The sequence below is a fragment of the Cantharellus anzutake genome (assembly GCF_015039405.1).
Source record: "Cantharellus anzutake strain C23 chromosome Unknown EI90scaffold_322, whole genome shotgun sequence".
Taxonomy (NCBI): Eukaryota; Fungi; Basidiomycota; class Agaricomycetes; order Cantharellales; family Hydnaceae; genus Cantharellus; species Cantharellus anzutake.
This window is the reverse complement of record NW_024067272.1, coordinates 12,738-34,745: the sequence shown is the minus strand read 5'-3', so window position 1 is coordinate 34,745 and position 22,008 is coordinate 12,738. Positions and strand designations below refer to the sequence as shown.

General features: G+C 48.2%; 5 protein-coding genes across 5 annotated transcripts; 2 read left to right on the top strand and 3 right to left on the bottom strand.

Annotated features, from left to right (window-relative positions):
- The first annotated feature begins 7,856 nt into the window (after window positions 1–7,856).
- On the top strand, window positions 7,857–9,492 carry EI90DRAFT_1467453 (uncharacterized protein). The gene is made up of 6 exons (XM_039051816.1): window positions 7,857–7,952; window positions 8,018–8,236; window positions 8,300–8,336; window positions 8,395–8,624; window positions 8,697–8,823; window positions 8,924–9,492. The coding sequence occupies exons 2-6, from the start codon at window positions 8,101–8,103 to the stop codon at window positions 9,186–9,188; spliced, it is 795 nt and encodes a 264-aa protein (XP_038907499.1). The 5' UTR covers window positions 7,857–7,952; window positions 8,018–8,100; the 3' UTR covers window positions 9,189–9,492.
- Window positions 9,493–12,945: 3,453 nt separating this feature from the next.
- On the top strand, window positions 12,946–13,757 carry EI90DRAFT_3025021 (uncharacterized protein; the record flags this gene model as incomplete). The annotated part of the gene is made up of 2 exons (XM_039057908.1): window positions 12,946–13,124; window positions 13,529–13,757. The coding sequence occupies 2 exons, from the start codon at window positions 12,946–12,948 to the stop codon at window positions 13,755–13,757; spliced, it is 408 nt and encodes a 135-aa protein (XP_038907498.1).
- Window positions 13,758–15,445: 1,688 nt separating this feature from the next.
- Window positions 15,446–16,270, bottom strand: EI90DRAFT_1467304 (uncharacterized protein). The gene has a single exon (XM_039051815.1). It carries the CDS (start codon window positions 16,029–16,031, stop codon window positions 15,567–15,569), a length of 465 nt encoding a protein of 154 aa, XP_038907497.1. The 5' UTR covers window positions 16,032–16,270; the 3' UTR covers window positions 15,446–15,566.
- EI90DRAFT_1467099 (uncharacterized protein) lies at window positions 16,124–16,511 on the bottom strand. The gene has a single exon (XM_039051813.1). It carries the CDS (start codon window positions 16,408–16,410, stop codon window positions 16,216–16,218), a length of 195 nt encoding a protein of 64 aa, XP_038907496.1. The 5' UTR covers window positions 16,411–16,511; the 3' UTR covers window positions 16,124–16,215.
- Window positions 16,512–19,328: 2,817 nt separating this feature from the next.
- On the bottom strand, window positions 19,329–20,584 carry EI90DRAFT_1467123 (uncharacterized protein). The gene is made up of 2 exons (XM_039051814.1): window positions 20,085–20,584; window positions 19,329–20,020 (listed from the first exon to the last, which is right to left on the bottom strand). The coding sequence occupies exons 1-2, from the start codon at window positions 20,385–20,387 to the stop codon at window positions 19,589–19,591; spliced, it is 735 nt and encodes a 244-aa protein (XP_038907495.1). The 5' UTR covers window positions 20,388–20,584; the 3' UTR covers window positions 19,329–19,588.
- Window positions 20,585–22,008: the final 1,424 nt, after the last annotated feature.

Genomic DNA, 22,008 nt, shown 5'->3' with positions numbered 1-22,008 from the left:
TATCATTGAAGCGTATTGCATGATACACTCATTGTGGCCAATGCATACTCAAAGTCAACGCCGTTTCCGAAGAAGGCAACACCTAATGGCCCATGGTTCCCTCAATTGAATTTGCCTCGTGTTCATTGCATGGGCGCTTGTTCAACATTGATCTAGTGATCGAGCTTGATCGGGCCTTCCAATCTCACTCTTCCACATTAACTGTCATATAAACTGGCACTATGGCTCGCGGCGAATATGCTCCATCGTCCTCTCAACATGTTGTCCCTGAACTATCTCCAAGTGACACCCAGTCGTCGCATCCCTCACTTCAAGCGGTGCCACCCCAGATTTCTGTCACCGGAGATCGAACGGACCAAACCACTGGCTACGATCGGAATAATGAATCGGAGGGATCTCATCTTCGGCATCCTGGGGGCCTTTCAAGATCTCCCAGTAGATCCAGAGATCCGAGGCAACTGGTATCCGGGGCCTCGCAACGCCTAGCGGGGCTATTTCGCAGGAGCCCAAGTCCCAATCCTAAATCTCAGCCCTCAGCTCGCCCAACAAGCACCAATTATGAACCAAGTTTAGCCGTCCGTACGAAACTGAAGCACGTAGATGTGGACATCAACTTGCCTCCATCGGAGTCGAAGCCACTGTTGGGCGCCGTCCCCGCCAGCGATGGAACGAAAACAGTTATCAGCGCCACAAAATTTATGCTCCAAACCGCATCATCTGCTCTCAAAATATCCCCAATTCCATACGCCAGCCAAATTACAGACCTCCTTCTTACATTGCTCCAAGCATACGAGGTCCGTGTAACGTTTGATTTTGTCGAAGTTTGTGATCGGATGTCGCTCACATTTTGTTTCTATCCGATCAGACTTTTGATGGCAATAATGAAAGTCTCGAGGGCTTTATCGATGACATCAGGAAGGCTTTCACCATCATCTTGCGGCCACTCGAACTGTATCCTGGTCAAATCCCTCGCGAATTGATTGCTCCACTCAAAGAACTTCACTCGTACGTTGCATACCTTTCCCTTGGTCACTCGGGGAATTTCCAAGCTTCTTGATAGTGCATTGAAAAAACAAGCCGACCGTATCAAATCCCTCAAGAGTCGAGGGCCCGTAATGAGGTTCGCAACGGGGCCAAATATCGCCAAGATTATAATCGACGTGAAGGAGAATCTCAATAAGGCAATTTTTTCATTCTCGGTTTGTATATTTTTCTTTCGAGCGTCGAATGTTGGCCGGCTTAATGACTTTACAGGCGGAGGCAACGACGTTGAACCTCCTTCAGACAATTCAGTCATCGATGCAATGTTCGTCTCTATACATTCTTTAAAACTCCCCCCGCTAACACACTTCCAGCGGAGCTGTCGAGACTGAAGCCCGCCCCTGCCGAGCACATTCATGTGAAGAGCAAATCAGAGTGCCTCCCAACCACACAAGCCAAGACACGGGAATTAATCCTCAATCATCTGAAAGACGCCAAGAACCGATTCATCTGGTTACGGGGATCTCCTGGGACGGGGAAGACTGCTATAGCTATGAGTGTTGCATCCACCCTTGAGACGCAAGGCACTCTGGCAGCGTCCTTTTTTTGGGATAAAAATCAGACCGGATCAGGTCTTGATTCTACTAAACGGTTCCCTTCCACGCTGGCGTATCAACTCGCATCCTTCGATGAGGACTTCAAGATGTCACTTGTTAGGCGCCTTCGGCAGCGAGATCTGCAATTGGTCCAGGATCTGCCTCTGGACAAGCAAATGAAGGCTCTTGTTATCGAGCCGATGCGTAATCTGATGGAGATACTACCCTCCGAAACAGATCGCCTTGTCATTGTCTTAGATGGCTTGGACGAGTGTGGAGATCTAGAAGCACTCGAATGTCTGATGGGGCTTGTCCTTATCCTCGAAGAGCTGCCAGCCACATTCGCGGTATTCGTCAGCTGTCGCCCTGAGTCACCGGTTGTATCGGCTTGGGATGAAGCTCGAAATCAGGGTCTTGTCATACCATGCAAAGATGTGGATATAATTACAAAGGAGGAGAAGTATCACACAATCCGTTGCATGGTGGAGCATGGCCTTCGAGATCGTATTAAGAAGTCTCGATGGAAACCTTCCGAGGAAGATCTTCATGCTTTCACTTTGGCTTGCCGTGAATTGCCTGTTATGGCCTCAATTCGAATTCGTGATGTCATGTGGTGGACCGGGCACGGCCGCACCCTGCAGAGGGAGTTCCAGGACTTGCTCAATCTCGCTGATGCACCCATCGATCTCAACCGGGAGTACCTGCGAATACTCCGAAGAGCCTATGTGCGCAGTTCATCTGCAGTTCCCCTGGATGTAGCCAAAATGTATCGCCTATTGGTTGGCACGATCATTGCGGCGCATAGGTCACTGAGTGTGTATTCTATGTCACAGCTTTTAGGAATTGCCGAGGATGAGGCCCAAGCCACATTGGAACCGATCAGTTCAATCATTGAACTTCCCTCGGAGGACATGGAAGGTGTTAAATTCTATCATGCCACGGCGAAAGAATTCATAACGGGGGATCCAATTGGTAATGAAAATGATAAAATATTTTTTATCAACGACAAGAAAGGATATTTTCTTGGACTGCTACTCCTTCGGATTTTCAATAATTGTTGCAAGCGGAATGAATTTAGGATACCCACTAATCCCCCTCTCAGTGACAAAGAAAAATGGGCAGATTTTAAATCCTTCAGCCATCAGCCCGATTACATCCAATACATTCGCTACGTACTCTACCACCTGGACCCGGCAAAACTCTTTTCCCAAGAGTCCAATGACAATGAATTGCAGAACGAGTTCAATTCCTTCCTTACACGAAACTTCCTTACATTCATGCACGTGGGTGGGTACCCTGGCGCGCCACCAGGATTTTATGAATTCAATGTAAGTTTGAGCCGGTTCATATTACATTTATTTGACACCACTTTCGATAGAATCATGATGTAATTGAACTCCTCCGAGAATGTGCGGCCATGGATGGGGTTGCCATTCCATGGTTGCATCACCGATCTATGTCTCTTTGCTACCCACCCGAATCATCTCTTTATAAACTATATGGTCACCTCGCTGAACCTATTCGGATCTTTGGTATTTCTGGCAAGATTTTGAACCACTTGATTCCGTTGAGCGAGGCTTCGCTTAATGCCCAAATCCTTATGGAGGCAAAATTAGATGGATTGCCAAAGAAGGTTGGTGGGTGGGGTCGTGAAGAGATCAATTACGAAGCTGAATTCCGCGAACCTAATGTCCGTAATGGCGTTGTGACATGCGCAGCACTCTCAAGAGATGGTCGATACGTTGCACTCGGGTTTGGTAGTGGTGTTATTGAGATTTCTGATTTCGATGATCAGCGTACAATATCTCAGTTTCAGAACCATCCATCCAATCCACCAGCATGGATTGAGTTTATCTACAGTGGTCATTGTGTCGCTACCGAGGATATCGATGGGAACATCGCTATCTACGGCCATGGTCCGCTCCCTGTGAAACTTGGCACTCTCCCCATAGGTGCCTATCCCGCTGTAACTGCAGTCTCAGATAGTGGATTCTTCATCGTACGAGTCCTACGGGACCCAGGCAAGCCTTGGTACAGCAACATGGCGTGTATATACATTTTAGGTGACCCGCACATTCAGCCGCTTGCCCCTCCTCCTTCCGACTCTTCCATTCCATCCTCCCAATCCAATTCTGAGCCAGCCTTTCCTGAGCGTCACACAATTGCATTTTCTCCAGGGGCACAATACATTGCTGCCTTTGATGGGCACAGTGCTTTCACCTGGTCGACGGAATCGGGTGATTTTATTGCACGTTATGATGTACGGGGAGATAGATCTTGGATTATAAATCCCGGAATGGCCCCTACTTGCCCGTATCACATCGCTCATCCGGTATCTACTCAACCTACTCTTCCATTGGCAGGGGATTCAGTCTATGCACATCATTCCTGCGTGGACGCGGGGCCTGACTCGGATGAGTCTTGGATCAAGCGTCCATTTTTCCATCACTTGCCCAGGCAGCAATCAGGCTATTCATTTGCCGCAGGAAAGACCCCACTAGTCGATGATTCTTATACAAACATATGGTTCAATGGAAGTTCCCAACTTGCTTTCCCAATAGAGTATCGCCCGGTTTCTCTCAAGGCAAACAGCACCAACGGCATGGAACCCTGGTATGGCGATCGACGGGTCAGTTATATAAACGGTTTCTACTGTCCTCAGTCCAGCAAGGATGGTACTCGATTTCTACTCCAGGGAAAGATGAAAGCTCCCATTGTCGTCGATATTGGTCAAACCACTTGGTATCCGGGTGCTATGCTTGATTATGATTTCTCTGTGTCTAGCGATTATCCCCCTTGCAGCACATCATCCGACATCTCTTCTCCCTGTGAGGAATTATCTGACGATTCTTACTCCGAAACATCTGATAATCCCGAAGATTGACTGCTTTAGCGTTTCACTTTTGTATAGGACTTCGCATCGTCTGTTTATTTTACGTACATCTTTGCATTTGTAACTTTATAAAATCGTTCAAGCATGATATCAATAACGATATTCTGGTACCCCGTGCGTGGTAAGGTCTTATGAAAATTTCTAGGCCATATCCTTGTTACGCATCTAGCTAGTCGAGCAGCTTTCGCACCTCACCCCGATGCTTCAAAATATCCTCTTGTAAGAACGAGGAGAGCGTATCACAGATAGGGGATGCACAATTCCCCTCTTTTTGTTCTGGGGAACGGGTTCTTCACTCCCTCCAGTCCACACGAAAAAAAATTTCTCGATATCGAAGCCATTGATCCCAATAAGGAGACCAGCCCCCCCCCAGGCTTTGAAGATGATTTCCCTACTCCATGAATCAAATTGACAGCATTTTTTGAACACGGCTGCACGAGTTGGCGAATTTCCTGTCTCTTTTGATTACTCCCTTTCTGTTGACCCGGCTTCTGGACATGGATATATTCGCGCGCACTGTAATTTCTACTTGGTAGGACTCCAGCCTCATGCATGGGGTCGCTCCTCCACCAGATCATGGTGCTACTGGCAGGTGGGCCCACCAGAGCAAGTCAACTTCGAATCCTCAACGCACTTGTGCGGCGTCCCAACGAATGCATGACACGCTCATTCCAGCGCAGGAACAACCTCCACTCTCTCCAATCCCAGGGGCACTCCACGCGTTGTTTTGGACATCCACTGTGACCTCAGCGCTGCAAACCGGATCGGTCATTATTGCTGTGGGATAGTATTGAAGGTTCGGATCAGCATTGTTCGTTACAGTAATGCAATCGGTTGTTAGGGCAAACATAGGTTAAGAATGAGGGTAAATTTCGTTTTTGGTTTGGTTCACCTACTTTGACATGAAGGGCTGATAGCCCCAGCTTGGAAACTCTCGCTCGTAGTACCAGCCACGTCCGGACTGCAAGTAATTTGGGCCACATAAGAAATCAGCCGCGACAATTGGAAGCAGAGCAAGTGGGGCGAAGGCACTCCAGAATCGCATTGCGACTTTCAGAAACTGCTTTTATTAGCGGGTAGTGCATATGACGTGAGTAGCTACTAACCTTAGTTTCGAGCGCAAGTGCTTGAGGGACAGAGGAGAAACGGAAGGGAAACCCAGCCAGTTATGTAGAAGGCCCCCCCTGTCATTTGAGGCCGGGAAGAAGGCTTGGGCATGGAGGATGATCAGAGGCTCAATTGTGGGGTCATACTGCCAATTTGGAAGTGGACTAAAAGGGCATGCAACGGGGGATTCAATCTGCGCCCTCGACAGGCAACTTGAACCACTACTATACATGATTGCTGCTAATAACGTTCTGTCAATCACACGGATGGGGTCAACACATGCTAATTGCTCGGATAGTCGTCATCCTCGTCGAGGAGGAAATAGCGGTAAAAGTGTTTTCGCACGGTAAGTAGAGTGTCGCTCGCATACTTGGAGATTACTTCCGGTGCGCTTTTTTTAAGCAATTCAAGCCGTCCGACAATGTCCCATACTGGTAAGCCTTCCCTTGCGAGCAGTGGAAGGATATGGTCAACCCCCACATTCGCGTATCGGTATTGAGACACATATGGAACTGGCCAGTAAGACGAGCTAAAGATAATATTTTTTCGCTCTGCTCGTGTGTAGTCTATGGGGTGGTTCAGAGCTTGAAAGTTGCCATCAGCAATGCGTCGTTGGAAAGCTTCCCAGTCGGTGGAGCACCGCGCATGCCCTACCATTAGCCGACGATGCTCCTTGTCCGTTAAAGCTGGGTCACGGGTCCAACAAATACATGGCCCCTGATTCAGCATGACCTGGTAATAAGCAGATTCCCAATACTTCCTTCGACCAGAACGTGTTCCCTCATCCAGAAGCAGTCGATCAGACAAATTGCCCGATCGTGACATCACCAAAACTAACTCCCACGCGGTGTCCGAGATAGCAGCGGAGTTGACGGCGATTCCGGCACGGAATACATCAAGGGCCGTAAATCCGTTGATGAGATGTGACTCAAGGACGTTGGGTTGAATCAGTTTTTGTGCGATTTCCATAGCTTTGCCCTCGATGTCCTCTGCGCAATACTTGTGCGCAATACAGAGCAACTCAAGGACGGGCTTGAGCTTGGGTTCAGGGCTGAAAATGCAGGATGACCCAGAGCTTGAAATGCGAAGTTAAGGCAGGGTTAAATACTATATACAGTAACGGAAACGTACTCGTAAAGATAGTTCACAAAGGTTTCAAATGCCTCGGAAGAATCGTCAAGAATAACGGGTTCTGGTGAAGAACACTCATTTTCCCCCAAATCGGGGAATGCAGCACTGCATTTAGTGAGGAGAGCTTCGGGGACCTTGAAAGTGGCAAAGTTCGCGTTCGGGGTTAGACAAAGCAGTCAAGCATTGAATGCGCACCATAAACACCCTTCCTTGCACAGAGAAATTCACATACCCCGTCGGTAGACGCGTGGAGAAATGGGATTCCATTTGGCAATATTCCTCTGGGTGGAAATCGTGATTAATATATTGCGTTTCTAAAGCGGCACTTTCCGCAACCTCAATATTAATGTCTTTCTGCGCAGAGTGATTCCCAGCTAGGAGATGTAAACAACTACCTGGAGATACAGCTCTTTATACATGCCTGGATAAAAAAGAAAAGCTTTGATGTAAGTTGTTTGCCACACTCAAAATCATCCCCCAGCATCGCCAGTTATGTGGCGTTCTCGCCACCGCCATACAAGGCAGGTGGCACCACACGGTCAACACTCCGGCCCAACGAGTCTCTTTCCATCATCACATGGGGCTCCTTTCCAAACTTACCTTTATTCAAGCTAGCGTCACATTCTATTCGCCCCTTGTTTTATCCGACAGTGTTAGGCAGGATGTCAAAGGGTAATGGGATCTTCATAACTTTTCGATCCACTTGCTTTTGGCCAGCTGAAGGCACCCTAGCCCTGTGATTCGGTCACTTACAACAAACCTCGTGGCGAGCAAAGTCAGGGAAATGAGGCCGTGGGGGTAACAGACTCGAGTTTTCATGCGGAGCCGGCCGAGAAAATCTGTATTGCTCTCGGCTCCGATGCAAATGTGCCAAGGAACCAAGGTGACGCGGCAACCGGTTGAGTTGTGCATAGGGATGATTTGACTGTTCCTGGAGGCCACCGCGCGTGGAGGCGCCGTCCGCCTCTATTACATGGAGGTCATGTCTGCTAAACTCAACGCTACACGGGAGCGTAAGTCCAACAACGAAGCAGTTGATGCCTTTGCCAAGGTGGAACCCCGTGTCACACTTCATGAGTCGGTACACCTAGCTTCGATCTTATTGCAGACATCACCAGGAACGAATATATATGGCTTCGAGTCTTCGAAACTTGATCACGAGTTTGCCTGCACGGACTCCTTGACTCCTCGCCCCTTGATGTATCTGCCAACTTCCTAGCTACCTCTTACTTACATAAAACAAAGTACTATTCCCACACATTGAGATTTCTACGTAATGCAAGCTAAATTGCCCTTCCCTGGTTCATAGAGCAGCCGGCCGGAAGGGTTGGTCCTTTATAGAGACAACAACGACGAACCCCCACCCCCCACTTCACTACACCTCCCCAAAGGATGTCTATGCTGAAGGGAATCCTCTTTTGCCTTTTTGTGGTTTTGGCTCTCGCTAACGTCAAGCATGGCTTGGAGCCACCTCTGAAGCATCCACGTCCACGTAAACCTGGCCATGCACATCTGAAATACTGCAAAGGTGTACCTGTTATGGGACTCCTGACCATCATAAACGAAAGCACCTAAAACTGTTATACTATAGCCAATACGACATGCCCTCCTGGCCATGTCCCTTTTGAGTGAATTTGTTTTCTTGACTTCCCCGCTTTGGTGCTGATCGTTCGACCCCCCTCCCAGCGCTGTCTATCTCGAGGCTTATGTCCGAACTCGATACAACGACCCCTACACAGGCTACTATTCCTTGGTTTCAAAGAAACTGAACAAATACGGCCAGTTCACCCTCACGAACAAAACCTCAGAGGCCGTCATTGTCCATGTGGACATCGGCAACTTGGTTGATGGATTTACGAATGCGGGATCCATCACGACCTATAATGCGGACTTTCCCTCTCTCAACCATATCGGTGGTAAGTTGCTTTTAGTTTGCTTTAAAACATAGCGATCCTGTTGTTTACTCTTTCCCATGTTCGAACTTTAAGCTGTTCTTGGATACGGTTCCAATGACTCGTATATCCGGTTCGAAGGCTACAATTACTACTCACTCTCACCTACGACCGTCACCCCGAAGTTGTCCAAACCAGTATCAAAAGGTTACTCCGCATATGCGTCAGTCGACATCCCCCACAACGGCATTTCCATCGTGATGACATGACGTTTTTCTTCAATGTGTTCACTCCTTTCGTTCATTTCCCGTTCCCCCTCGTAGATACTTCACGGGAATCAACGCTCCAAAAGAATCCAGCATATGGAGCATCGTCTACCACCAATTCGGAGCAGCCGGCCACATATTCCCAATATGGTACAACCCCACTTTTGGAAAAGAAACATACAATTCCCTCTATTGGTTCCCCAAAGAGAATGCCCTATTTGGAATATCAAATTACGTCGTCGTGTCTGAACATTTCCATAAGAAATATGGAAGAGATTTGTTCTATGCGGTACGTGTGCATTTTGTCTATAACTTTTACTAATCTCTTCTTGGTCTCTGATGGTGCGTTCATCTTTTGACTTTTTATCTAGGATATCGTACCAAAGTCGATCCATAATTACGTTCGAGGGCCACCCAATCAGCCACCACCTTAAAACTCGAACCTCGCGACCCATGCACCTTATATGCCCTACAAAGATAGTAAAAATTTCCTGCTAAATCAAATAGTCGTTACAGCTTTGTGTGACGCACGCAGCTTTGGTGTCTGATGAAAGAAATTGGAAAGAAATACGAGCTTTACAACTGACTGCACGGCGTCGTCGACTGGAACAATTCCCCAATATATCCTGCTCTCATCGTGAACTAGCACATCAACTCCTGGCCTATGCTTGCTGAACTCACAAAACGTTATTTAGTACAGCCAACTAACTGTTGTGAATACATATTCGAGCCAATGCCACATAAAATCTCAATTTGGAAAAAGAAGTGAGAAGTACTGTGTACATTGTAGCTGCCACACGACATCCCCTCCAACTCGATCGAGAGTCAGGGTCCAAGGATACAACATGGTGCAATAACCAAATGATGAGCGGGGTTTTTTTCTTTTTCTTTTCTAAAAAAAGGTTAGATCGATGGAAGTGAAGCTTGTTTCATTCCCAAGATATCTGTCTCATCCTCCACACACGAGAAATACTGAGGAAGCATGGCTTTGACCCATTCCCTAGTGTCGTTAACACATTCAACAGAGCGCAACCTGCAGGATTCGCAACGGTGGCCAGGAAGTCCACGAACACCGGCTCGTCATCCAGATACGATAGATTTTGCACGCTAAAGAATTTCAAAGGCATGGAATTCCGAGGAGATTTGAAGGACCTGCAATACCGCTTCCAATGTAGGTCCTCCCTGGGCTAAACAAGAACGTCAGGGACTAAAAATTATTCTCCTGTGTGTAAGGCGGGATACGTATGTACTCACTCTATCAGCACCTCAACGGATTCGCCAAAAGCGTTAGCAGAGCAGTCTAGGAAAACGGTCCTTCCTTTTGCTTCTTCGCTCAGCCTTGATAGGTCATCACTGTTGGAGGAACCGTGTGACGAGTTTTTGTACAGCCACATTCCCACATCCGAGCCAGGCCAGTCAGCCAATTAACCCACCCTATCAAGGGGTGTTTTTTACGCTTCAAATAGGGCCTAAACGGCCTATTTCAATGTGGACGTCCTGGGACGTCCTGGTGATGCGGCTTGTTGCCAAAAATGGACTGTGGGAAAATATGAGGATGTCCTGATAACTATGTGCCCCGCGATGTTGTACATACGGCTATTTACATAAATAGTAGACAGGAAAATGGAAAAGATAAAGGGAATTAGGGCCGAGGTGGGGGAATGGCCAATGTTTCTCAATGATTTCGAGCATTATACTCTGCCATGGTGCTTTCAAGGGGATTTTTAATGCTTATAAAGATTTTGGAGATTTTACAAGCCATTGTAGATAACCATATCCGGTATGCACCTACTATGGGTAGCTTGAGAGGCTGGCATCTCTGCCAAATCTCCACCGATTTGGAAAATCCATCGCTTACAAGTACATACAAGCTCTGGCTAACATTCTGTAAGGAAATGTATAACCTTATAGCTAGGTATCAGAATGAAGAACACACATGTTATGTCGCATGTAAGCATATATATTACCACATTCAAGTTCTAACATGTGTTGTCATGAATATTCACCGAACATGGATTGCGTGGGAAAAGGGAAAAAGTCGACATTCAGAGTCTCTCAGGAGCCTTAAAAATATGGAAAAATATCCTGAGTGCCCGTGGAGAATATTCTTCCCATAGTACCAAGTTTGAGAGAAATCGATGACATCTTTGTCAATATATTTGCAAGTTATGCCGATTGATGGCAACACAATGAATAAAGTTGACGATCTTCACAACGGCTGAACAAAATCTCTCCGCTACAGACTAGTTCGACTCATTTTGATAACAGCTTTTCAATGATACAAAATATGTGTAAATCGACGAAGAAATGGGGGAGAAATGGAGGAAATACTGCTGGAGCAGCCTGATATGAAAGAAGGTCGACGCGAAACCAAACCGTCGCTTTCCATGCCTTTTTTTGAGCCACACTAACTTCTCCTCTCCTCCAGCTTTCCAACAAGCTCAATTTTATTCAAATTGGCCCTGTGGTTCTTGAGGTACCACCATTGACAGGTGCTGTCAAGTCCACGTGAGATTCAGCATGGTGTTGAATCAGAATCTCTACTAATATTTGTCCATTAAGCACGAAAATTGGCATGGTAGGAGATCTAATTGTGCTCTATCGATCGAGCATAAGAACGTTGGGTATAAGTGGAGACCGTCAAGTAAGAAGTTGAAAGTTATGCTGTGCATGAGAATCCTGCTTAGGAACTGAAAATGGTTTCAGAAAAATAGAAAAAAAAAATTAGAAAGAGCGAGTAATGTGGGTCTTAAATGGAGGTGCGAATGGAGGCAATACTGGGCCTGTGCGCTGTGTGGCTACAGTGTAAAATCCATAAAAATAGTTATTTTGTGGTGTATGAACCTTTCCCTGTAGAAACAAACAGAAATAATATGCTATGGTAGCTTCAAGAACATTCCAATTGGGTTTAAGAAATGGAAAACACTAATAAAAGAAATTGAAAAAGACAGAAGTGGCCTGGAAACCCAAACTTGTGTTGAAAGCCTCAACCGCTCCCCATAACCGTTCTAACTTTACACCATTCAACTATAATAAACCTTAGCTTTCCAATGCAGTTGGTCTCATTCCAAATGGTGGAGAAATGAGCAAGATAGTATGGGAGGAGCGGGGAATACATTGTGCATTTCCCCTATCTCACTGAATAGTAGTCCAAATGTCCTGAAAGTTTGTGCACTACAATACATGTCCTCAAAGTAAACTTGACATATTTTCTCGTATTTTTTTGACATCTGAGAGGCACTGAACTTTGACCTTGCATGTCATTTCCCACGCATGCCACTCCCGTGCGGTGTTGAGTGAACCGAGAATCACACATTTCTCCATCAGTTCTCAACCATTTGCCATCGGGTTTTTTGCGATGAATTCCTCTCAATCGCCTCTTTATTTCTTATTATTACTCGAACCCATGATTCTGCGTGCACACAGCTCCAGAAGTGGATTGTGAATTAAGGACATCGTTACTTGAACATTTGAATTGAAAGTGAATTGTCAGGACATCTCAGGACGTCCTAGGATGTTCCCATACAAAAGAGGCCTCTAGGCCCTCTTCAAACGTCCTGAGAACCCCCCTCTATAGGTCTAGATATCGGTTGTCCAAGGTGTCCGAGCGAGGAACTCGCACGGAACTTGAAGCTTCCGGTTATGAACAAGATCCCCTTCGTCATCGGTTGGTCTCCCCACAGTGAATACGTTTAAACGTTTCCAACACCTTGATCTGTGCAGTCAATGTGCATGCCACATCATTTCCGCGCCCTCGCCTTGACGTCATTAACAAGCTCCGACCTCCCTAGTAGGACCAAACGGAATTATGCCCAACGCTTCCAGGGACAACTGCCAGGAGGCATGTCCCTTCAATTGGCTCGTCGATATTGTCCTCCTTGTCGTCGTTATCATCCCAATCAACGATTATTGCTTCTTGGTGCTATTTTGGGTGCTGCGGGACTATGGAAATTCGCTCTGGCGGCTGGACTCCAGCCTCTATGACTTCTGACCCCCAGAATAGTGGTATTTAGAGTTATCAATATTCCTATTGCAAGTGAATCGGTCTCCGCTCTCGCACGAGGGCGCTTTGAACGACAATGACGGCAATGGTCCTTCTGAAAAGGCTGAAGCATCGACCGAGACCTCAGCTGGATCCACGTACTACATTGACTAATGTTTCATTTGGGACCGGAAAACGGCGGAAGAGTGTGCTTGGTCAAGTCCTTGGAACACTCAATAAGGCGAAGGATAAGGAACCATGGGCTAGCGAGTCGAAGTGAGTTCTTTTCGCAACACCGCCTCACTCCCCTATACAGGTTCGTTGAACCATCGGTTGTTACCCACAGGCTAAGAAGTGACAATCCACTGCGTTCAAACTGCTGGCGAAGCTTTCGCGTGAACAGGGAAAAGCTGACTTTATTGCCCCGAACCGGAAAGAAGAGGTGCTCATAAAAGAGAGCATCATGCCTGGCAGGTCAAATGCCTGATCCCGAATCTAGCAAAGTTCGATTAACGACCGACACGATACCTAAAAAAGCAGCAGCTTTTTCCTGTCTTTCCCTGCAAACGATCCTCCGCCAGACGGCTCCACTGAATACTGCCCACCCACCAGCGATCTGCTATCTTCCGGGAATCCTCGTTCTTTCGCAATAACCATTCTTTGCTGGACAACGAGGGCAGGCAGGGAAGTGCATTGCGGAGGACGGATGAGAACGGGCAACCCGATGCTGAGAAAAGGGCTGAGGACGAAGTCATCTGGCGGGATTCTGAGCGACCTGATGCTGTGCAGGAAGAAGACATCATTGGTGTATGGTTTATTTACCTATTCTGCGGTACCCCTTCTGCTTGTGGCAATGGGCAACGGGAGCGCTCCCCCTCGTCGTGTCTTTGGTTTTTCGCTAAGCTATAAAGGATCTTTGTGTTGGTTCTCTGTTGGTGCTTGCAATTGATTTCTTGATTCTTTAATTGAAGCGCTTCCGTACTGGATTCCATCAGTTATCAGCTCGAGCCGAGTTGGCCGAGTCAATAACCTTGCACAAGGGCTGAACGTCGCACTGTACGACCTATGACTAGTTCGCCTTCGGAAGGACGTGCTTGATGTTCACAAAACATGGTGTTCTCTAACCTGAACAAGCGCATCTCAGTGCCAATGGTTTAACTTGTCCAAGAACTCAGGGTGCCGGGGGACCGACCACCCGCCGAACGCGTAGTGGGGCAACTATCACCGCTGAGACCAGCGTAGCCCATTTGATCTAGAAGGCTATCAGCGTACCACATAACACAAGTCCACTGTAAGTCGTGCAGTGCCAACGATTAGGAAGGAATTCACGGGCTATGGCATGAGCACAACGACACAATCATTCGCACATACATATCCTCGCTACTCTCGAGAAGAGTACCATGTGCTATTCCCATATTATCAAAGTCTCCGGAGATGGTGTGCGCTGACACAGGAAGTAAGTGCACACCTGAAGCTTCCGATTACAAATCCGGGATCCAACTCTGTGAATACATTTCAAGCATCTTCATCTGTCAGATGTCACGTCATTTGAATGACAAAGAGCCTCCCTTGACGTCATTACTGCCACTTTCGCCCCGACTTTCGTCGCGCACGCGGGTGCTAGGGCCAAAAATGGAACTGGGCCTCGTGCCACTCACTTCTCATGATGCTCCGGGGCGATCGCGCCTGATCACCAAGTTAAGCATAGCTGAAACCCACATCGGACTCAACCACATTGCTGAGTCAATCAAAGATTCAAGTCGACAGTGCCGCAGATTGATTCCGATATTCAGTCCGCTCACATCAGCAATTCTTTCCATCGAGCTCGATCAGCGCTGGACAGATCGAGAAAGAACCTCATGGAATCAAGAGATTGCGCATGAAGGTCCGCTGGTAATTTGAACATGCCAACATGCACACCCAGTAGGAGCGTGGTCTTATGCATTGTTCCACAGACCCAACTGCCGGAAGTTTGTCCTGGTCAACAGAGATGTGTGTCAGTCCTCAATGAGCTTCCGGAGTCCGGTTCCACTACGTACACTCGGGAAAAGAATCAGAAGATCGCCGCCTCCCTGAAGCCGCTTATGCCACCGATCATTCTTCACCGTCAGCCATATACCTTTCATCTTTGTCTGAAAACAGACCAGGACTTTGGGAGACCAACTCGTGCTCGAACATCATTCTATTCCCTGGGCTTGTCGGTGAAGCTTCTCCATCAACCATCTCCCAGAAACCTCACTCTAATGCAATACACCAACTGTACTAAGTCCACTTATCAGTCTTTCAACACATAGTAATCGGGGGCGTTGGACATTTGATCGACGGGTGCCAATACTTTGGATGTAGCGAGTATCGGCGTTTTGAAACAGATTGCTACTAGGTAATGAGAGTGTTGTGTCATTTACGTACCTGTACATCCATAAGGAGGTGAAGATATAAAGGCGTTTGATGGCGGACGGGATAAGGCCAGACGGAAGTTTTGGTCGACATGCTGGTGTCCTTTACACTGTTACTAATTTCCTGATTTTCCTGGATGTATGGAAGACACTCATATATTATTTCTCGGCAATTACGGAGCCGTTTAGTAGGTCCCAAGCACGTTCACCGGATCATCGTCATCAATGCGCCTTCTGCAGCGCGAGCGATGTTCTGGCTCTTGAACCACAGGCAGCTGGTACTCCATGGACCGCGGGATCCGATGTTCAGAACGCCTCCACTTCATTTGTTGATGGTTTCCAGTGGTCTATATATCGCAACGTACTCACAGCCATCCTTCATTGGGATTTTGTAATATTTTGGACACCTTCCTCTTTCCAGGCCTACAGAAACCTGCACTGATTCCCATTCATATTTTAGAGCGTCCTTGGACGGTTTATTGCATTCCCAAACACTGAGGACTGACCCCCTTCCCTTGCCATGTGAATCGTTTAACAAATCTTCTTGAATGATGGGCCACTGGGGGCATCGAGTTGAATTCACAGATTCAACAGCTCGGAACGGCATGGCATTCCGTCGTGATGGTGGACACAGCGAGCTGCATGGTGCGTCTCTCACCTGCTGTGATGAGACTTTCAGATGCCCCCAACACAAATCTGCTAGTTTCATCGTGGGCAGGATTATGTAGCAACACTGAAGATGTACTCTATGTGCACACTGAACACCGAGTGCGTGGGTTGAAAGCATTTCTCTTTCGACAGTTGCTTGACCCGTATTCGCTGGAGATAAACAACGAGAATCCGTATGGATCCCATTTAAGCGATGGAGTGCTATATTCCTATGTCCGAGGTGGAGAATACGAAGACTTCACCGCTGCTTGGGATTAGAATCCTATCGCAGGCATCACAACCGACTATGGCCACACCCCACTTCATGCGATGAGGCACAAAGTCATGGTGTGGAAGATTTCGCGGGAGGTGTGTCCGATGTGAACTGTTGGTGTCGCAGCGATGCAATACACCAAACCTCTTACCAGAAGCTCCAAATTCCAGAAGGCGTGGTGCTTCTTTGAAGAGGTCCAACACGTCCTCGTTTCTTCTGCCGCTTCATTGAATTCGTCGCTCATCCGGAACGTCCTCGATTAGAAAGTTCATAACGTCTCACAGGTCTATGTGAACGAACAATTGGTTTCTTCTAGTGGAAATTACTCCTCGTTCTCGTCCCTATGGCACCGAGATCCTCTTCCAAAATAATACAGTGGGTGATACGCTCAATGCCGCCCTTCAAGTACGCCAGGAGAGCTGGGTGGCGCTCGGTATTTCTAGTTTCTACACAACCCGAGTGGTTGACATGTTCACCGCGACAATTGGCAAAGCACCTGGAGCCATGGTCCTGCGAGTTTCGTACAGTATCCTGGGGTGGAATATGATGATCTCACCTCGTATTTTCCTTCCCCGAAGGCGATGAGCGGCTCCCCAATCGTTCTGTGGAACGACGCAACCATCTCGACCGTTTTTGGATAGGACATGCGACACTGTAGAACTAGTCTTTGGGACTGAAGGTGGAGGATCGATCGACATCCCGTTTTCGGGACTCATTGTGACACCTGCAATCGACAAACCTTCGGTGGTCCTTGAAAAACCGAAGGAGAATGAGCTCGTCGTCGCGGATCCAACTCAGGGGCTCCAGAATGCCACGGCTACGATGTCTTTTGTTTAAGATCGTTGCACAACGAAGCCCAATAACACGGTTCATATTGATTTCCCCCAGAAGGAAGGATATCGGGGCAGGGCGTCAAGTATTCATTGTTCGCAGACGATCATGATTGTGAGTAGCCTGGCTGAGGGCCAAAATTACTATCATCGTCATCCTACATTTGATCTCGATTTTTCTATGTGTCTGTAGCAATGCCTTTATTTATGCTTGAACGCCCGGCGGGGTGCGTATTTTACACTCCTTGCATATGTAAAGCGTGAGGATGGACTCGGTAGGGCTACGAAGGCTTTATTTATTTATTTAGACTGCCCTACAGTGGAAGGGAAAATTCAACTTAGACCTAGGCGTTGGAAGAATCGAGAACATACCCCAATTTTTGAAATTCTAGACATCACAACCACATCCCCCGTAAGACTTGTAGGAGTGCACGATTGCAGTCGAAGGTTTTATTGGAGGTGGTGAGTGCAGGGCAAATGCAATCGCGCTTGCTGCGGCAGGGTATGGCGGTTTATACGGCTCAGGACCTGGATGCGGTTCGCATAAGCACAGGCAGGGCGGTCACACTAATTCCTACTTTTCAGTACGGAGTAGTAGCAGGTTAAGCGTGCGGGCGTTTGGCATAGCAGCGAGCAAGGCAGCAGGAGTTAGAAAGGGGACCCATCATTCAGGCGGAGTAGCCGAACTCTCCGACTAGCACTGCTGCAGATGGTATCGGATGGGTGATAATGGGGCTCGCGATGGCGGGCACTTCCGCGGCAAACGCGCAGGACCCGGTGGTATGTGCCACATTCAATGCTTACACACACCCTATTAGTCTAGTAAAATAGGCGTATTGAACGCCAATTAATCCATATCAGGCCACTAGCTTGAGGCCGATGCAAAGATATAGCCCCATTGCGTGAACACTACTTCGGTAACGAGCCTGGTACAGATCTTTCCATTGACTCTGTCGTCCGACTGGGCACCCCGCTTTGCAGTGTTGAGGTCACAGCGGATGTCCGGAACAACGCGTGGAGTGCCCCCGAGATTGCACAGAGTGGAAATTGTTCCTACGCTGGAGCGAGGGCGAGCTGCATTCGTTGGGACTCCGCACAGTGCGTTGAGGATTTGAAGTTGCTTTGCTCTGGTGGGCCCACCTGTGATACGCCTTCCGGGCGCTGAGAAGAGGATATTTTGAAGCATCAGGGGTGAGGTGCGAAAGCTGCTCGACTAGATAGACGCGTAACAAGGATATGGGTCAGAAAATTTCATACTGAGACCTCGTGCATGGCACAGTGTATCTATTGAGCCTCCACTACCTTAGTAGCTCAACGCAAGAGTGAGTTGGGCTAAAAGGCAGGAGAGGAACTATCTACCCCAGTAGATTTTTGCGCCAAGCAGTATAGAGAAAGCCAAGGAGTGTTCCCATAATGTTGAATTCGCAGCTGAACTACTTCGGGTGTCATGTACGACTGAAGCAGAGTCTGGATTTAGATCGGTAGAAACAGAGGAAGGTACTCGGGCAGTGCTCAAAGGGTTCATCAACGCCGCAGTTACATGTACAAAGAGTGGTGTGTAAATATCAAAGCCCGCATATGGGCCGGCCAGCTGTACAGAGTAACAGAAATGATGGAAATCCTTAGTTGCCTTGACCCCCATCCGAGCCAGTTGGTGTCTCAGACCGCGTAAGAGATTTCTCCGTCATAGCTCGAACACCGCAAGTGCCTCGAATGGATCGACTGCCTTCTGCAGTGGTGCATGGACGCTGAATAGAAATGTTGTATGTTCCTAGGTACGGAGCCGTAACGGAATATGTCTCTACACAGGCACGGTGGTCACTGAGCGGCAGAAAAGGTTCGGGCTCAAGATGTAAGATTTGTATGATTGTATTGAATACTGTCGGAGAGGCGTCTGTGAAAACGGGAATCGAGGCTGGCCTAAAACTCGAGCAAGGCAATCCCCAAGCCGAACGAAGACTTGTGCCTGGGTCTGATCAGAGAGATAGGAGAGGCGTGCTGGTGCGCAAAACGACAGCTGCGGTTGAGACATGCAAGACGGAGGGATTCAGTGCCGTAATGCAGCCTTGTTGAAATCCTACCAACTTATGGGACTAGATCACACACGAGGCGACGTGCGAGAAACTTGGGTGACTTGACAAGCAGGAGGGAGATCGCGATTACTGCCTCGAAAGCGAAAGAGGAGACTCGAGCGAGAAGCTCAAGGCTAATGAACCAACCAAAAACAAGTAATAAACGTCCCATGCCACGAGACTCCGAATGGTTAATCTTGGGATTCGGTCAAGGAACCACAAACCCTAGCGGTCGCACATGTTCCACCACCGGCGCTATCTTCCCCTGCTGCATGCATCCTTGGAGACGGTCTGGCAGGTTACTCAGGCGAAATATTGGGACTGGGGACATTAGGGTGCCATGGATGGAGCCTCAAGGGAAAGCATTCCAAATTTAACCTCCCATAAAGTTGAAACTGAAAGAGTACGTATGACCTGTGGAGACTGGATGCATATGAAACACGACAATTATCCGTTCGGTGGTTGTTGACAGACCCACAATACGTGCCCAATTATTATGCAAGGACAGGACCGCGGGCTGTTAGTCCCTTCGAGCCCGTTCCTGATGTGCGGTGGACGGCGAAAGGAGATACGTTATTGTTTTTTTTTCCGTCTTGGGTGTGCAGACCTTCATTCGATCACGTCTCCCTGTGTCACCGTGTCGAAGAAATGGACGGCGTAGTGAATCGGTCAAAACGAGGCGAGATCGGAACCACATGAGAACTTGATGCGAACTTGGCGGAACAAGTCCAAGGTTAAATTTGGAGCACATTGGCTTGGCATATTCGACCTCATGGGCCGAGACGACAGACACATGGAGGGGATATGAATGCTGCTCGTGGCTCAGGGAGAAAGGCTTCAAATGGACACGAAGCTGGGAAAGATGGGGAAAGCGGCTGCTTTCATCTTTTGGGAAGGCTCTTGGTATCTCGTCAGTTGTAAAAGGAGATTTGGGAGTAGGGGATACCGGTGTCTGACGTGCGAGGAGGTCAATGAAATGACTACCATGAAAACGAATTACAAAGAGTAACACCCACTGGACAACTACGCCGGTCATCATTGTTAGACGCCGAGGTCTTGTGCAACCACCAGATGACCAGGCTACAATTGCTATGAGGGTTCCCCTCAAACTGGATGGCCGAGCTTTGCAACGCCTTCGGCGCGGTTGAGAAGTGCATTTGGATCCGATGAAGTCCCACGGGGTGACGATGCGCAACTCCACAACGCGCTTTCCCACGGAGAAAAAAAACGAACCCCCACTGTAAACAAACGCCTCGCAAGCTCGGCCAATCATGCCGAACCAAGGCGTCTCCGCTGCAAGCAACCATCGTGCCACTCATAAAGGAGATACCGTGTTGGACTCCAGGCTATTGGCTACAGTCTATGTTCCTGAGTACAGCTCCTGGATCTTCTATGCTTTGGATTTCGCAATGACTCCACTACGGAGCAGCACAAAAACATAGATTAACATAACTTATGGATGCTGCCTGTCGCGGCAAGTGCCCGCTGCTCTGGATTGTCTCTTATTTGGGTCTTCGGATTACGGGTTATGTACAAGTGAACGAAAAATACAGAACGGTACGAGGATATTGGAGGCTGCGGTCACTCCTTTCAGGAAGGAAAATGGCAAGTCGCCGGCAAAACGTAAATCGGAGATCATGAACCTAGATTAAAGGGAAGCGTGCTCGGAGGAAGGTGGTGGAAGGCGTGCGGTTGGGTTGAGTATGGAGCTCTTCAAGACCTTTGAGAGATACGATGGCGACAGAAGTCTCGCGCGTGAGAAGGGGAAAGAATTGAACTTGAGAAGAACTTATTTGCAATTTTAGAGGACCTCTTGCACGGATCGCGAAAATTTGCAGGGTCCAGGTTCGTAGCTGTGGGATGAATTGATTTAGCGTACGGGAAATTTTTGATGTCCGATTGGCAGGGTTACCACTCACTTGGCAGGCCTATCCGCCGCCACCCCTTCCTTTCGCCGATCAGCTCACATGTCCAGAGTCTCGAGCCTACTTTTGCGCTCATCCCACCTGTCAATCTGAAGCCGCCTCCTCAGTTCAAGATGTAAATGAATCGCCCGCATTGAACGACTAACGTCACGGATAACTAGCTAGCGTTTGACCCGCCTGAATCGCCAAATGACAAGGATAGGGCGTCTCTGTTCTAATTTCCCACGTTGAATATCTGCCTCAAAACGCGTAGATTCTTTCCGTGGAAGTATCGGACATCTTTGTTCATAACCACTAATTTTACCGTAGGTACATAGATATCAACTTCAAGAAACGGTGCCCTATTTCCAAGAGGGAAAAGGCCCCTTTATCGGATCTGCGTCGTGGTCAATGGACGCGCCTTGCTTCAACCTTGTTTGACTAGTGATGACTTGTTTCCAAAATGGAAATATCTAATAGCCCTTTGTTCTCCCAATTGGATTTGCATCCCATGGGCGCCTATTTACTGCCTTTGGCATATATCAAGTAAATCGTGGCTGAGCAGGTCGTCCGGGCTTCCTCCTAGTATCCTCACCTCCTGCATTGATTACCGTCTACACTGGTGCGATGGCTCCCAAAAGAAAACCCTCGTCTCAATATCCCACCCTTGCGCCGTCCTCTGGTGATCCGCAGTCATCACAACCCTCGAGTTCTTCACTTCCCCAGATTCGTTTCACAAGAGCTCGGACAGACCAAGTCCATGACAACACCAGCTATGATAAGCTTGATGGTCCCCATCTTCAGCCTCCCGGGGCCCGATCTACTTCGCGACCCTCCAGCGGATCTAGGGGTTCGGAACGGTGGATGTCTCCAGGGCGTCCTATAACAGGGCTTCTCCGCAGAAGCCCCGACCCAAACCTATCGAGCGCACCGAATCTCACGGAGTCTGTACCGACTATGCCCGGCCATGCATCTCCGGGTGGTTCCAGGCCATCATTATATCTCTCCTCCCCAGGGAGTATAGACAACCGCCACT